Here is a 16588-nt window from a genome sequence, read left to right as displayed (position 1 = left end):
TACCCGGTGTCCCGGCGGTGCACGCGTGTCCGCGCCCCTGCCCCGGGGAGCTGAGTGTCCTTCTGCACGGGGAGCCGGTTCTCCCACTGGAGCCGGGCGGTGCGGTGCTGGAGGCGGGCTGGGCAGCCGCCCCGACAGCGTGGCTCAGCCTCAGGGGGTGAGGCACCATCACGAGGCAACGGGAATGAGCTGGGGCGAGGAAGGCAGCCGTGGGGCACCTGCAACCGGTGCGGGGGCTGGGGGTGCCGGTGAGCACGTGGGGCTCCTGCCGTGGGGCGAGCACCCAGCTGGCCCCGCACGACCCACTGCATCGGGGCAGGGAGGAGGCACCATGGGGGGCTGAAGCGCTGGTGGGTGCAGACGTCCAAGCGAGGAGCAGCTCCCATCCCCTCAGGGCTGGCCACGTATTTTTAGCAAGCAGGAGGAGGAGGAGGGATGCTGGTCACATGGTGAACTTGCTGGAAGACCTGCTCCCCTGCTGCCCACCCGCTCCTCGACTGCCCAGGGAAAAAGCCTGTGCAAGTGCCTGTGGACAGCAAAGGAGAGCAGGCATGAGTGTGCTGGGAGGGAACAGCTGCTGGGAATTTAAATGACCGTTCGTGAATGCTGGGTTTGTTTTGTCCCACCAGTGGCTGCACTCTGCTCCGGCCAAGCAGCATTCAAAGACAGGCACTCATGGGGCTCGTGCCTGCCAATAAAGCTGGTTTGGAAATCCCAGGGAAAAACCGAGCTTGAGAGGAGCCCTGGCGTGGCAGCCTGCCCCTGCCCAGCCCTGCCAAAAGCCGCAGCCCCATGGGAGAAATCAGCGGAGCCGGCCAGAGTGGGCAGAGAGCAGCAGTGGCAGGGGTGCGCAGGAGCTGGGCCGGGCTCTCCTGGGGGCCTCCAGTAAAGCTTTGTTCCTGTCTGCCAGAAAAAAAACGAGTGATTGAAGGAGAAGAGATGCTCAGGAAGCGAGCGAAGTGTGCTTCCTGCACGCTCCTTCTCGCCCTGCCTGATGGGTCATCGCCACGGGGCTGGGGAGCAGAGGCAGACCATTCCAGGGGCAACCTCGGGGTGAAGAGCTCAGCTTGGCCATCAGCTTGGGACATGGAACATCGCTCTGTGACCCACCACGGCTCCCTGAACAAATGGAGAAGCCGCCAGTCGCTGCGGTTTATGGTCTCGGCCATGCACCAACTCGACATGCACTGCCAGATCTGTGCCCTGAAAATCTAATTTTGTATGGATAAACAGCATTTCTTATTACTGTTGCTAACGTGATATCAATGCATCGCAACATAGATACTTTAATAATACATAGTTCTTTTAATGAAGAGGCTTAACAAACTACTTTATTTTCCAACATTTGTATATGTCATATTTGCTCATTTATTCATGCAATAAATGAAAGTAGTTACTAAACATTTAGAAAATAACAAGTATACATAAGAAGTGCACCTGTGTACTAAAAAAAAAACCCAGGCGCTGCTTTTCCTGGCGCAGAGGCTGCTGCAGGCACGTGCTGCTGGATGCTTCCTCCTCTGCCCACGTGGCCACACAGGCTGGAGGGGAGCGCAGCCGGGCACTACCAGTCCCCCATTCCCGGGGGTGCTGACAGTTGTGACAACCACTGCAATTTTATTTTTATCATCCCAGCAATGTCACTGTTTAGATCAGCTTTTATTAAAAATAAATAATGCTTTTAAAATGAAGCTGGCACTAGGGCACCAAACTGTGACAAAGGCCGGGGAGGCGGTGCTGAGGATGATTAATGTGATTTTTCCAGAAAAAAGCTGTAGCAGTTCTCCCATGTCAAGGGCTCTGCCAGGGGGCGTGGGAAGGACGAAGGCGCTCGGTGCCTCTTGCATCCCAGTGGCTTGTCCGCAGAGGGCACAGCCCACACTCGTGAGAGGTCTGGCTGCGGCCTCATGGCCAGGCTTTGGTGGGCACATGTCAGGCAAAGGCGGGAGGTTGAGGCACGAAGCCCTCCCACCCCCTTTGCAGGTCCTGGCTCTGTATCCATTCCTCCTGTGGCTGTTATCCCCCATGCCTGCCTCCAGCAGACCTGTCTGCCCAAGCCCAGCTGGGTGATGGACATTGCTCATCTTTACGGTAGTTAAACAGATGAGCGATGTCCCCTGACAAGTGGTGTGTGGGGTCCCTGGGGCTTTGGTAATGTCATCTATCCATCGCTTCACCCTGCTGCACAGGCACAGAGTGGCCCATGGCAGACACATCTGTATCACATACGGAGGCTTCCCCTGTATCGCAGCCTCTGGGTGAAGCTGAGCAAAACTCCAGCGCCCCAGGAAAACTGCCGAAGGCTGTGCAAGGCCGGGCTCGCTTCCCCCAGGCAGACTCAGCCTGCTCAGGCTTCCCAGGAGGGTGCACCCCCTCCACCCTAGCGCAGGCACATTTTTTGCTGCACAGAGCACTGACACAATGATATAGCTGCCTCCGCTTACGGCCATAGGGACTGGGCTGCAGCTGCTGCCCTTTTGTGACAACCCCAGTTGCAAAACTCCGTAGCAAGCGAGGCTTGCGGCTGGAGGGCTGTAGCCCTTGCTTGGAGCTTGTCCAAGAAGTGCTCGACCCCTAAGCTTTCCCCCACTTCCTGCTCCGAGTGACCAGAGGGAAAAGTAATGAGCAAAGTCTTAGGCAAACATTTTGGGAATCAAAAAATCTCACTCTCTGAGCATGGTTTAGCTTAACAGCTTGACGGGGGATGGTGTGCACTCAATGTACAGATCAGGAAACAGAGACGCTGCCCCACTGAGCTTGCAGTCATCTGCTCTGGCAGGGAAGGGAGAAGGTGCTGCCGCACTTCGCCTTGCTCCTTTTACCCTCATCCCTCCCCTGCCTTTCCAGGCCAGAGCATTTTCCAAACTCTGCTTTATCCCATTCCTGCCACTTCCTTTCTAGCACTACCAGCATGGCTTATAATGTTAGAGCTCTAAATTCTCCTCGCCCGGCGCTTAGTCGGTAGCAACGGGTGCAGTGCAGCCTTGTTGCATCTTCTGTGCCTCCGTTCTCTCTATGTCTGTGGGTGCGCCCTTAAATCCATAAAAAGTGTGGGCAATCGCACACCACTCCCTCCTCCCCCAGTTGTGCAATTCGGGTGTTTGGATGCAATATCCAACCCCCTGGCTCTGCGCTCATGGGAATACCATGCCCATCCCTGCACAGGCAGAGTAGCTCGGCGGCTGTGTTCCTTACCTCTCGAAGGAGCTGGGAGTGCAGAGAGAGCTGGAAATAGCCCTGGCTGACACAGATACCTGTGCAAAACAGCAGGGGCCTGCACTTGCCGTGGTAATTGCATACTGCATGGCGATGAGTCACCCGCAGCCCCGCTCCGGCGGGCAGCACGCGACCTCCCTGCCTCCCGCTGCACGGTGCGGGCAGGATTCGCCATGCTTAACTTGGTACCGTTTGCCTGGGAACGTGCTGCACCCTCCCCACCCCCCGGGAAGGGAGGCCCAAAGCACAGGCAGCGAGCAGCAAGGAGAGCAGGGAAAGGATGGGAATGAGAGCGCCTTGCAGCTTTTTAAGCTCTCGAGATGCTTTCAAGTGCCAGGAAGACTGTGCGCGCTGTGATTGTGCTGCGTTATTTCTGTTGCTAGCCGTCTCTGCACGGGGAGCTCCTGTGCGCAGAGTAACTGCTTGCAGCCAGCAAGCATTCACGCACCGCCTGGTCTGGGGGGGCTGAGCCCCCTGGCTGACATGACCTGCAAGAGACCACCCTGGGATCAGCCCTCAGCACTTCCCAGGATGGGGACCTGGGGCCTCTGAGATGGGCTCTCCTTATCTCAGCCACCAGCCCAACCGTAACCGAAGCAGTCAGAGAAGGAAGCAACGTGTCGGCTCACCCGGAGCTCCTCTGCAAGAGGGCCCCACCAGCAGAGCTCTCCATCCTCATCCTCCTGCCCACAGCAAGGGGCTTGGGGGCTGCCTCGCTGCCAGCAAATGCACTGTCAGGAGGGCATTAATAAATAATTAGCCAGCAAATTTCCACCAGGGAGCTTTGTTTCTTCTCCTCCAGTGGTGCCGCCTGATCAGAGAGCAAAAGCCAGGGGAGAGAGGCTATCTGTGGGGGAGCGGGCCTGGAGGGGGTGGCATTTTCCCCACCAGGCTGGTGGCTCCGTGAGCTCCTCCGCAGCTAACTTCACAGATCAAAGGGAAGCAGGAGGGAGGAGGAGGAATAGGTAAAATCAATGATAACCTATTTGGTGGGATAAAAGAGCGTGGTTTTATTTATAGCGCTGGCTAGAGCTGAAGTGCCTGCACGGGGCCAGGACATGCACCAGTGCCTGCTGCCCCAGCATCCCGGCCTCCAGCCCCACTGAGCCCATGGCCCCATCCCCGACACTCCCTAAAGCGCTGTGGGTGGCCCTGCTTGCCAGGCTGGTAAGGGGAGCAGGAGGGGACACCTACGGGGGGGTTTCTGCTCTAACATCACTGCCTGTGGCCAGGGGGAGCTGGAACCTGACAACCAGCCCCTTCCCACTGCTGGTGCCTGGGCTGGGGGTGCAGTACCTGGGGACAGTGATGGCCAGTCACCATGGGAGATCCTTGGAGAAGAGCTGGTGAGGAGGGCAGGGGTGGCGGGAGGGGGTGCTGTGGGATGGGGGCCTGGGGACAGACGGGGGCAGCCTGGCTGGCAGTCACCCTGGGCTGGGAGCCACGAGGCAGGCAGATGCCCACAAACGTCCCTGCCAGCAACGGCTGCTTGAGGAACAGCAAGTCCTTGCTTGGCAGCGCTGGGGATCCAAAGCAGCTCCCTTTGCTGCTCGCCCCCTTGGCCAGTTCTGCTGGTGCAGGGGGATTGGGACCTGCTCGGGTGATCATGGCATGTCTCTGGGAGGAGGAATTTAAGCAGAAAGAGGAAGAGAAAACAGTGATGGCAGCACCCAGACTCTGAACAGCCCCTGAGGAGAGGCAGGAGGAGTTGCCCTGCTCAGGTCCGGGGTCAGCAGAGGAGGATGAGGTCGGTCTGGGTCTCGGCCAGCTTCCCCCCTGCCCCTCACTACTCCCAGGGAGCAGAGCAGAGGAGTGGCTGGTAGCAAGATGATGGGGATGGAGGAGACACCCCAACTCCTGGTGCTGTCCTGCTGGGCAGGGACAGGAGGCCGAGCAGCACCACCAGGACCAGAGGCAGCCTGACAGGCAGGGATGAGGCAGGCAGGCCCACGAGGGGACAGCGGGGTGACATCAATGGGCTATGACAGACACCGTCAGCACACTGTGAGAGCCGCCAGTGGCACAGTGCAGCAGGGAAGTCGATTCAGCCAGAGCGAAAGAGTAAGAACGAGAGACACGTGCATATGGTGCAACTCCCTTTAGTCTCCGCACGCCGGCGGCTGGCTGGTGCCAGTGTGCCAGGCTGCCTCTGGGGCAGCACGTGGGGACACCACCGGCGAAACAGCAAGGGGAAGGGTTGTGTCTCCATGGCAGGACGTCAGGCAGCACAGAAAGAGCAGTGCAGGGTCTCTGACGGGAGGTTTTTTCCCCCAGATAAAGCAAGGTACAACGTGAGCTGAGTGCCCCAGGCTGCTGCCAGGCTCTCATCCCCAGGCAGAAGGGGCCAGCTGGCCCCGCTGCGCTGGAGCAGCCCGGGGAGGAGGACAGGCTGCTTCAGCTGCTGTGGGTGTGCTGCTTCCTGCGGACAAATGAGTCACTGAAAACGCCATAAGGAGTCAATGGGCATCTTGGTCTCCTCGCTCAGCCCACACAGCTGGTGGGCAGCATGAGCCATCGTGCAGGAGCCTTCCCTACCCTCCGCTGCGCTGCCTGGCCTCTGCCGCTTGCTCCGGGAAATTCCCATCTGTTTCAATAGCTCATCCACAACCCCCTTCTTACTCCTTTGCCACCACACTTCTCTCTTCGTAGGTTTCCTCTCCAATAACCACATGGCGTTAGCTCCACAGCGTGTGCAAGGCTGTGGGTTTGGAGAGGAGCAGGCTGCAGAATCGGGCAGGCTGGAGCCCTGTACAACATCACCCTGTGTGCGTGTGTCCCCCCAGCCCTCCGTGCTGGCCGTGGGCTCCTCTGCCAGAGCTGGAGCAGCGCATGTGCCTGTCTCTGCTCCAGGGAAAGAGAGCTGCAGCAAGCTGTGTTTGGTGGCACGGGGTGGGGAGGGACCCTCTGCCAGGTGCACTCTGCAGAGGGGGCTGGGGGATCTCTGCTGTAGCACGGGCAGATACATTGCCTGTGTGTGTCTGCACGAGGGGCTTTCCTGGCACAGTGGAGCATCACTCCCCGATAATGCCTGGAGATGCTGGAGCAGCAATGGCAACCCCTGAATAGGCACAGCCACAGCCCCACTCTCTGGACAAGCTGGAGCTCACAGCCAGGAGCCCAGCCAGCACCCACTTGCCCTCTGAAGCCACCCTTCTGTTTCCCAGGTCCCCTCCAGCCAAAGGGGCCACATCCTCAGCCCTATGGCAAAGAGGATATCAGACTGAGAGCAGAGGGGCATTTTCCACCCAGGCTTGTGAGGAGCAAGGGGCCACGTTGCCCGGTAGTGCGTTTCCAGAGGTTCACTCCCTGCTGACCATTAAGCATCACAGAGCCCTCATGCCACAAACTGAGAAGGAGGAGGAGGAGGAGGAGGAGGAGGAGGAGGAGGAGGAGGAGGAGGAGGAGGAGGCGGCAGGAGCTCCCAGGTGAACACAGCTGATCAGGAGCCACTGGACATAGAAAGCATGGAGGAAAAGTGACACTAGGTCACTGCACTCAGTGATTTCGGGTGAAGGACAAGGCTGAGCTGAGTGCTGAGTGGGGCTGAGGGGAAAGAAAATCAGGGCTCATGGAAAGAAGCCAAGCAGAGAAACTCGGTGAAACCCAGGGGCACGGCACTGCTAACCCCTGCTGCCCCATGGGGAGCGAGGCCTCCAATTAACAGCCCACATGAATGAAGATGACTTTAGGGGAGGACTTCGGGAGAGCCTTGGGAGCACCTTCCCTTTGACTGCCCCCAGCTTATTCCCCCTGGGGCTGCATTTAATTTTAGTGCCAAGGAGAGAGTGTCACCAGGCGGGGGGCTGGCGAGGACCCACCGGAGGCTGGGGAAATTGTAACTTGGAGGAGCCCTTTTTGCTGCTGCCTCTCACTGCCCCGGCTGCCCAGTCCTTAGAACATTTTCCCATCCACAAACAGGGGCAGCTGCAAGGCGAAACCAAAGGCAGGAGTTTGCACAGCACGGGGTGTCTCCTGTCCAGCCGCCGCTCATTGGCTCCTGCCCCTGTCCTACATTTGGCCTTTGGTAGGCTAAGGGTACCTTCAAACCCTGTCCCCTCCTGACCGCTGGCCTAATGACATTACTCGCTCTCTGCTGTTTTGAAAGGGCATTTGCAGACTTTTCCTGTTATATTTTACCTTGGTAATATTATCCCCAGCCCCTCCGGGCTTAGCATCATGTTGCTGCGGCTGGCTGCAGCACTGGCGCAGTGTCACAGAGCGCTTTGGCTTCGCCAGGGCCGGCAGGTGAGGGGTGGCCACAGGGGGCTTATTTCTGCCCGACTGTGGCTGACACCTCTTTGAGTACATAAATACAAAGAGCAGCAGAAGCCGGAGCTCTGGCAGCTCTCCTGCTCACAAAGCTCAGGTTCTGGTTTAGGGGGAAAGCTGTGAGCACTTAGCGAAACTGCACGGTCACTCTGCGCAGACAGAGAAGGGTGTGTGCACACGGGGGATATAATGTCCTGTTCACACCATTGCACTGAAGCACTGTGAATTGGATGCCCTCTCTACCCACCGCAGGTATTTCTGAGGCTCCCACATGACTGACTTCTAAGGAGATGGAGACAATACCAGCTATAACATCTTGTCCTCCTTCGCCTCTCTCCTGGTGCTTTCGAAGCCCTTTTTATGAGTGTTATTCAACCCATCTCCCCAGAAGCTCCAAGGGAAAGAGAAGTGGTGTGATCAATGTTCTGCAGGTGAAAAAACCCAAAAGGCACAGAAGAACGCTTGGACTGTGCAAAAGTCCAGAGCAGTCAGGAGCAGAAGTTGGAGCATGTTAACACTGACTTGCAGCCACGTGAGCAACTGTACTTCGTCCTCCAGGATCCCACTGAAGCCAAGATGTAGCAGAAGTCCATCCCTCTGGGATGCCCATTTCACTCCATCTCTGCCATCCTCTGGCCCCCTCTGGGCACAAGGGCAGCTTGACCCCAGTGTCCCATCCAGTTTTGCCCGCTTGGCTGAAAGAAGCCCTAACCCATCTCTGTCCAGAGGAGAAATGGGGTAGCGCAGGCTGGGTTTTGCTTCCCTCGTGCTCCTCAATGCCTCTGGCTACCTGGCTGAGCTGCACCATGCAGGTGGCTGCTGCCAGGGTGGGTGTCTCGCAGCTGGCAACAGGAAAGGGCTCGTCTTCTTGGATTAGGAAGCAAGGTCGGAAGAACTGTGCTTGCACACACACAGCAGAAGGGAGAAGGTATTTCTGAAACACACAGCTATGCATATCTTCATTTTAGAACAGCTGTTCACAAGGAATTCCCATGGTTACTTCCTATTTGAGTACAACCAATATAAAGGAAATCACGAGATACTCGAGCAAGAACCTCAAAGCCTTTTGTGCAAGAAATTCCTACCAAAAGACTACTTTCACTATGAGGCCTTCCAGTCCTGCTTTTTCCCTCCTGTTCTCAGGCCACCTCCTCTCTCTGTAGTGTTCAGCACTTGCATCTTCTGCAAAGGAGGGACTTGGGGGGGGGGGGGGGGGACGCACTCCAGATCACCGGCCAGCAGGGTGAGCTGGGAATTCGAGTCTTGGTCTGTACGGAATTGTGCATGCCCCTGAGCAAGGCAATTCCCTTCTCTGGGTCCTTCTGGTGCAGTCCAGCAATGCGGTGCTCTGGGCTGTGCCTGCTGTGAGCTACAGCTGTGCATCCTGGCAGTGGCCCTTCTGGGCACAGACCTCCCACCTATGGGAAGAGAAGTTTCATTGCTGGCAGGGCAGCTTGAAAAAACACCCCGGGTAACTCTTTCAGCACTTCATAAACAGTAAGTAGTAATAAACTGCCACAGCAATGAGGAAGAGTTGGTGGCAGCTTCCCTCTTGCTTTGTCCCTTCCCAGCAGCTGAGCCATCCCTGCCCCCAGCTCTCATCATCATATAACACACGCTGTCCACTGACATCTTCTTTCGGTGCAAGGCTTGGGATCATCAGGGAAAATCCAATGTTGCTACATCGCATGGTGTTCACAGCATGTCCTGAACCAAAAGGAGGCTGAAGCTGTTTCCACGCGCTCTCCCTTTGAAACAAAAGTGAGGCAAGAACATGGATGGGCAGCAAGCCCTTCCTACCAGAGGAAGAGGCACCTTCTGTTCACCCATCAGAGCCTGGTGGAGAGCTCTCCACCTAGGTCACTCCACATTGCTTTGCTTCATCAGCCATTTACACTGATCCTGCAGGCCCATCTCAGACATCTGAGGGGATTTGAGGATCTGGAGCCATCAGGCTGCAGGTGTTGCTACTCAGTTGGTTGTGTATCAGCTAATTGAGGCTGCAGTGCCAAGCCCTGTTCTTTCCTGTGTAATTGCTGTGGGTAAGTAAATAGAACATTCATAAGATTTTTGGTCCCGTCATTAATTATTTCTGAAGGGGCTTTTAATGTACGCATCAAAACCCCAGACAGAAAAATGATGTGCGTGACAAGAAGATACTCATGGCAACGGTGGCGTGAACACTGAGACGAAAACGAGGGAAATCTGACAATCTTTTGCTCCTTGTTAATCTTTGCTGTCATCCACCTGGCCTGGAAGTGACCCTCGGCCCAACATGCTGTCCTCAGAGCTTATATATCTCAATACAGGGCAATCTAGGCACTGTTGAGTGGTGCCTGGTGGTGCTGGGTGCTCCTACTTTTAGGGGCCGGCACTTTTAACATATGCATGGCGCTGCTTAAAGCGGGTGCCCTGGGTGGGCGCACATCTCGCAGGAAGGTGCTTGTGCCCCACGTGTGGCTGCAAGCCTCGCGGGGCACCCTGCAACCATGGGCGTCCCCCCCGCTGAGCCTAGATGTGACCCTCAGCCCGACACGCTGCACTCAGGCTTGTACACCTCCACTCGGGGCGATGCAGGGGCTGTCGAGTAGCAGCACCTCGTGACGCTGGCAGCCCCCCGGGTGCCCCCACTTTTAAGAGCCGGCACTTTTCGGGGGTGGTTAAAGCGGGTACCCCGCGTCCCGCGGGAGGCTGCCTGTGCCCCACGCGTGGCTGCAACCCCACGGAGCGCTCCGCAACCGCGGGTGCGCCGTGTCCCCCCCTCTCTGCCCCGCTCCCTCCCACCCGCCGCCCTCCCCGGCTCCCGCAGCCGGCGGGCGGGGGCTGCGGGCGGCTCCGCCCCGCCGGCCGCCCGGCTCCCCGCCGCCGCCGCCGCCGCGCCTGCTGCATGCTCGGTGCCGCCTCAGCCCCAGCCGGAGGTGGAAGATGGCGGAGCCGGGGCCGGATTGCAGCTCTCTGCTCGACGAGGATCTTTCCTCCTTCGTCTTCAGTTACCTCGCTGACAGCCAGGTAGGGCGGGCGGCGGAGGCGCTCTGCTGTCCGGCTCCCCGGCGCGGTGCGACTGGGGAGGGGGGGGGGGGAAGCCGGCAGACAGCCCCCCCTTCCCGAGGTACCTGCGGGAAGAGCCGGTCCCCGCACGGTGCAGGGACCGGCTCTTCCCCCAGGTGCCCGGAGGATCTGCGGGGGTCCCGTTTGCTCCGCGGATGAGCAGAGCGGGAAATACGGGGCGGGGGGGAGGCGCGGAACCCCGCCGCCCCCGCGGCTCTCTCCGCGGCCCTCCTCGTGGCTTTGGGGCGGCCGCGGCGCGGCGGCAACCCCGCAGCCCCGCCGGCGCTTTCAGCACCACTCGCACGTGGACTCCCGCCCCCCCGCTTCTGCAGGAAATTTGGGGGGGGGAGAGAAGTTGATGGGTTGATCGGTTTTGGCGCACCCCCCCCTCCCCCCCCTTTGCAACAGCCTCCCCCGCTGCAAAGGTGGGGAGGGGGACGCCGCGGTGCAGGGTGGCGGGAGTGGGGGGTGGGGGCTCCGCAGGGGGCTGCGCGGTGGGGGCTGATAAGAGCCGGGCTGTGGGATGAGTCATGCCGAGCGTCAGTTACACGCATACGGGCTGGGATCTTGGGGGATGGAGGTTTGGGGAGAGGGGGGGTGGTAGGAAGAGGGGTCTCGGTGCTGCGAGTCAGCAGCTCCACAATCTGGATGGGCTCCTTTTTGGACGGAGCTGGGTATTAAAATCAGATTAAGGCTCCTTGGCAGCTCCTGCACGATCACGAGAGCGAGCCGTGCTGGCTATAGGGCTTGCATGCTTTTCCATTTTGGGGGGTGGAAGAGAGGCGCTATACAATAAGCCGGGCAGTAGCAAGAGCCGGGACTGATCTGGAGCACAACCGCATATTTCACAGTCGGATTGATGAGGCTGGTGCAAGTGGGAAGAGTTTTCTGTAGTTATATGTCATCCTTCCAGTCCTTCACTTTCATAACCACAGATTACAAAATAGCTTCGATTGTAAAGCTAGCGCGTTCATCCCAACCCTTGCTCTCTCACCAGTTTAGCTCTGGGGTTGCAAACAGCAGGAGCATGTGCATGGGGAACGGGACGGGGACTAATCCTGCTGTTTGGGTTCAAAACAAATAAGGTCTCAAGACTTGGTAAATCAGATTGGCCCCTGGTGCATGTGCCAGACAGAACCAGGCAGGTCTTGCCACCAGCTAGATTGATGGAGTCCCGGCGCCTCGCCTCGCATGCACCAGCTCCAGAGTGCGCCGGCTTGGCATGGGACCTGGGCAGCTTGTTGGGGGCAAGGCAAGGGGGAGGTGGCCGCTTCGCTTGTTAACGAAGAGCTGCTGACAGGTTGATTACAGCAGAAGGGTCAGGAAGGGTGAGAATTGGGCCGAGAAGGTTTTGTAAGCGGTTTGCTTTTTCTGATTCGGACGGATTTATTACTGCTGAGGGAACCGTCGACTAGAGAGGAGGAGACTGGTGGTGCGGGATGCTGTCCCTAGAAGTGTGGCAGGAAGGCTGCAGCTCCCACCAGCCCCGTTGCTCCCTGGGCAGGTGAAAGTTCCTGGCTCTGCTTCCCTGCAATAACCTGCCTGTTCTCCGCATGCCTAACATGAAATGAAAAGCTCGTGTGGTTGCAGCACGCATCTAAAGGCTTGTTTCTTTTTTGCTTTTTGGTCAGCGTTCGATGTGCCAATTTAGGAATCTTATTCCAAAAAGGGAGTGCTAAGGGGAAGAAAAAATCCTGCGAATTATCATCCTTCTCTGGTGCAAAACCACCATGTTGTGAACATCCTCTGCAAAATTCGGCACTGTGAAATGGCCTGTGATGAAATAAGACCGCTTTTATGGCATCTCCTAAAATACAGTTTGCTGTGCTTGTCCCCTCTTTTTCTCTCCCTCTCCAATACGTGCACTTCATTGGAGGGAGCAGTGTAGGTGCGCACACAGAGTTGGTGCTAGTCTGGTGTCTGCGGGGTGTAGAACGTGAAGAGCAGCGAAGGGATCCTTGCAGCCCGCGGCAGGTTCCCTCGGCAGCAGTGTGCAGCCTGTGTTTGCTCTCCCGCCCAGCGCCTGCTTTCGATAATTGCATTTCCTCTCTGTCCCCATGTGCGCAGAGGGGTTAGACGCTGGGGTAAAAAGAAAAGAAAAAAAGGGGGGGAAAAAGCGCCCCCCCCAGCTATGATTTGCATGCATTTGCTTAAGGAACGCCTGAAGTTGTAAGTCTGTATTGTGCTTGTACCTTAACCTCTGATGAAACTGCAGGGAAGGCTCGAGCCTTGGCTGCTGTCACATGCCTGCTTTATAACTCGGAGCGGGAGGCGGTCCCGGGCTGGCTGCTGACGTCTCTCCCCATTACTACTGTACGAGCCTCTGCTTACAACCGGGTTACTGACTTCTCAATGAAGCCCGAAAGCTGCTTCTGCAAAGTCCCCAGTGCTCCACCACAAGATCAGATTATCCCGAGAGGCTGCAATGTCAGGAGGCCATGAGATCATGAATATTAGCCGTTTCCTTCGTGGAAATCTTGAGGAACTCTGACTGGCCTTCTCTCTGCCCCGTGCTCCTCCCAGTCCTTGCCTTCACAGTAGGTTTCGAGAAAGGCGCAGTTGGGCGCATACAGGTGCCAGGTGATCCCTTCCTCTCCAGGGGGGGAATCCTCAGGAGGGCTCTCAGGGAGATGCACGGTGAAGGTTTGACACAGGTACTTGCACCAGCCCCTTAATTATGTGGGCTTGTGCTGAGGGTGCCTGCTAACCTCTATTTACATATTGAGGACAGCGATGATTCACGTGGTACCTGCATTGCTACAGAAGGAAAATCAGGGTTTTTCACTTGGTATCTGCCTTTCTTCTGCCAACTCATTTTCCCTTTTTAACAGCAAAAAAAATTGATTTTGTTTTGTTGCAACTCGAAATGTGTCATTTCTAGGCCTGCTTAATCCATTTTGTGCAACTCTTTGCTGCTCAGAGGTATGAAGCTGGTTGTAGCTGGCTCATCTGCTGGCACCAGGCGCTGGAAAATGCCAGCCAGGCAGCTCTGCCGAGAGCACCACGGAGCGGCCAGCGACTCTCGGCATCCCTGCGAGAGGCAGGAGCAGTTTGACTCTTGTGGCTTCGCTTTGTTTAAAAACCCCAAATGAAGTCAGCAGGGGCAAAAAACCCAAAAAACCAGGCTGCTTCTCAGAGAGATGCTTAAAGATCACATGAACTGTGAAATACAATATTTCATCTTTAACTTCTCAGCCTCCTGCTAACAGCTTAATCCATTGATGGATACAGGAGGCATGGTGAAGCCCTCGGTGGAAAAGCAATCCATCGGCTGGATTGTTACTGCTAGTAATGAAGTGGGGACACATCCTTAATTTCTGATAGTCCTCACTGAGCAGACCAATACTCTGCTTTTTCTAAGGCTTTTCTCTGAAAGATCGGGGGGGGGGGGGCAGTGTCTGGATGACTGAGACAGCCCAAGGCCCTGCGCAAAGTCAGTCTCCAGCCTGGCTGCATTGCTGCAGCTGGGGTTGAAGAGCCGCTGCGTTGCTGGGGCTGGAGACCCCCCTCGCTTTCCTGGCAAAGCGCTGCGAGGTGGCTCTTGCCGATGGTGGCAGTTAGCAGAGGCCATGCCGGTACGTTTGCAAAGCCGGTTGCTGGGGATGCCGGCAGCTGCCCGTGCCGCAGCGGTGGCTGCGGGAGATGGGGAGCGCAGCGTGCTGCTGAGCCTGCCGCTCAGAGCCGGGAGAGAGCAGCTGCTGGGAGCAGCAGCAGGGGAAAGGAGGGCTGGCCTAAAATCTGGCCCCTTGGAGAGGCTCTCTGCGCACCCGCCTGCCTTCACCCCTGGCTCTTGACCGGATCCCTGGGTGCTCCCCACCCTGGCAGGGCCCCGGGGCTGCCCCACGCCATGGGCTTTCCTCCCTCCTGCCTGCACGTCCCTGCCCTGGTCTCGTGCCGTAATGGAAAGACACCTCTCCAACAGGTGAATAATTAAAGTCTCAACCTAGTGCCTCCAGCAAAGGGAGCTTTGTGAGGGAGATGGATCTCTCTCTCTCACATTAACCTTTCCAATGTCAGAAGCCTCTTTATAGTTAGAAACTCCACTTGCTCTGGCACTTCAGCGCTGTTGGTTGTCCGATGAAGAATGCCCGGGGGATGACCTTCCTGCCCCAAACCCCTTCCTGGCTTTGAGGAATGGGTCCCATGCCTCCCGGCAGGCAGTTTGCTGTGGTGCCAGCCACTGCTGCCTGCTGCTCCCGAGGTGCAGGAGCCTGCCAGGCTCTGAAATCCCCTTTGGTGGGGCCGGGGGCTGGCTTGTGGCAGAGCATGGGAGCCTCATGTGTGCACTGTGGGCGGGCAGAGTGCTGGCAAGGGCACGATTCCTGCTGGCTGGCATGTGCCAGCACCCACGGGAGCTCAGGGACATCACCCGTTCGGCTGGGGCAGAGGCATTGTGCAGGCACAGTCTGTGCCTTTGCTGCTGGTGCCTGCGCGGCAAACACCACCACTGAAGCCACCGCTGCTTCTCCCTGACCATGGCCTTGGGGAGATGGCGTCACCGGGGCGAGGGGCACTGTCCCTGCAGGGTGTTTTGAGCTCCAGTGCCCCATGGGGCTCTCTAGCACTGAGGGGGCCCGGGCTGTCCTCAGAGAGAAGTCTCCACCAGGACCACGCGTGTTGTGCTCACTCGCTGCCAAGGAGCGGGGGGGACATGAGGTGCTGGCAGGGCCTCGGTCGGCAAATGCGTTTGCCGGAGGAATCAGCTTCAGGCTCCCGTGGCTGAGCCCTGTTCCATGGCAACCCCGCATGGGCTTATATTTCTCGTGACTGCTTGGCAGCCTGAAGTGATTTAGCAGAGGGGGAACTTTGTACGTGCCAGAGCCACTGCTGCCAGTGCGACTGTGCCAGGCCGACCACTGCACTCCTCCTCCCTGGGGGGGCACGGGCTGGGGCAGCCCCTTGCCCGCACTGCCAGAGCAGGCAGCCGGCTGCCCTGCCGGCATGCCGTGCCGGGAAGGGCAGGATCCCACCACCTGCCTGCTGCCTGGTGAAGTACCCTCTTGCGAGTGCCTGTTTTAAGCTGCCTCTGCTTGTAGTAATGAGCCAGAGACTAAAGGTTGAAGTTAATGGGCCGGGTGGTCAGGTGAGGTAGTGACCTACTTCCAGGGGCAGCCGAGCTGTAGGCACGGGGTGATGGTCCAACCAATGTGTTTCCCTTCCCTTATCGCTCGGCTGTTCTGCTTTTCAGCACTTTTCCTGAGCTCTGGCTCACTATTTATTTATTTATTATTTATTTATTTATTGCTTTTTATAATGGGAGCTTCCAAGAAATGCCGAAGGACTTTGCTCACATCTGGCTGCGCTCAGGGTCTCATCAGCCCTGTCCTTACCCTGCTCTGTCTTGCTGCACCTCCCAGGGCAGAGGCAACAGCCAGGGTTGAGCTGCTGCAAGTCACTACGTTAAACTGGTTCACTTCAGAATTAAGACAGGGAAAAATTAAATGCTGGAAATCTCCTTTGGCCCTGTAAGAGCTGGAAACCCCCCGGGAGGGGTTCCCCATGCGGCAAGTCTGGTATCTGCTGGTGGGGCGTGTGGAGACTCTGGCAGCCCTGCAGGCTCCTTGGGATGGCCCCATCCAGTAGCCAGACTAACCTTTGATCACTGCTGGCTCCCGGGCAGCAATGTGGGGCTTAGGGAAAATACTTCGCTTATCTTGCATCCTGTGCTGTCCCTGGGTGCCTGCTGCCTCCCCAGAGCCCGCTGTACCAGGAGCTTCATTGGAGGAGCATGATGACAGTCCTGCTGAAGTATCATAGGAGCTTTTTATATCTGCCTGTATGTACCCACCCTTTGCGTGGCACCCAGGTGGTGAACAGGCAGGCGTTTGGCCCCGCAGCTGGGAGCAGGAGGCCTCTGCCTTTGGCAAGGGGGAGCCTGTGTGATGGCGTCTGAAGTCGGAGAGACCCCGATGCGCTGGGAGAGCTGATGTGACACTTCTCCCCTTCCCTGGGACAGAGCAGTACATGCTTTATATGGATGGTTTTGTGCTGAGGTGGCGGAGGATAAAATGAGTGCCTGGAGCTCTTGCGGCCACTACAGTCGCAGGGCAGCGTA

At 57.6% G+C, this 16588-nt stretch overlaps 1 protein-coding gene across 1 annotated transcript in view; it reads left to right on the top strand.

The window, feature by feature from the left end:
• Positions 1-10410: 10410 nt before the first annotated feature.
• PPARGC1B (PPARG coactivator 1 beta) overlaps positions 10411-16588 on the top strand; it is a 47614-nt gene continuing 41436 nt past the window's right edge. The window contains exon 1 of the mRNA XM_086471004.1: positions 10411-10494. Coding sequence (XP_086327130.1) covers positions 10411-10494 — 84 coding nt within the window. The remainder of the gene's footprint in view (positions 10495-16588) is intronic.

This window comes from Leptosomus discolor, chromosome 10 (assembly GCF_034619465.1).
Source record: "Leptosomus discolor isolate bLepDis1 chromosome 10, bLepDis1.hap2, whole genome shotgun sequence".
NCBI lineage: Eukaryota > Metazoa > Chordata > Aves > Leptosomiformes > Leptosomidae > Leptosomus > Leptosomus discolor.
Note: the sequence above shows the minus strand (reverse complement) of the source record. Positions and strands in the feature narration are given on the sequence as shown.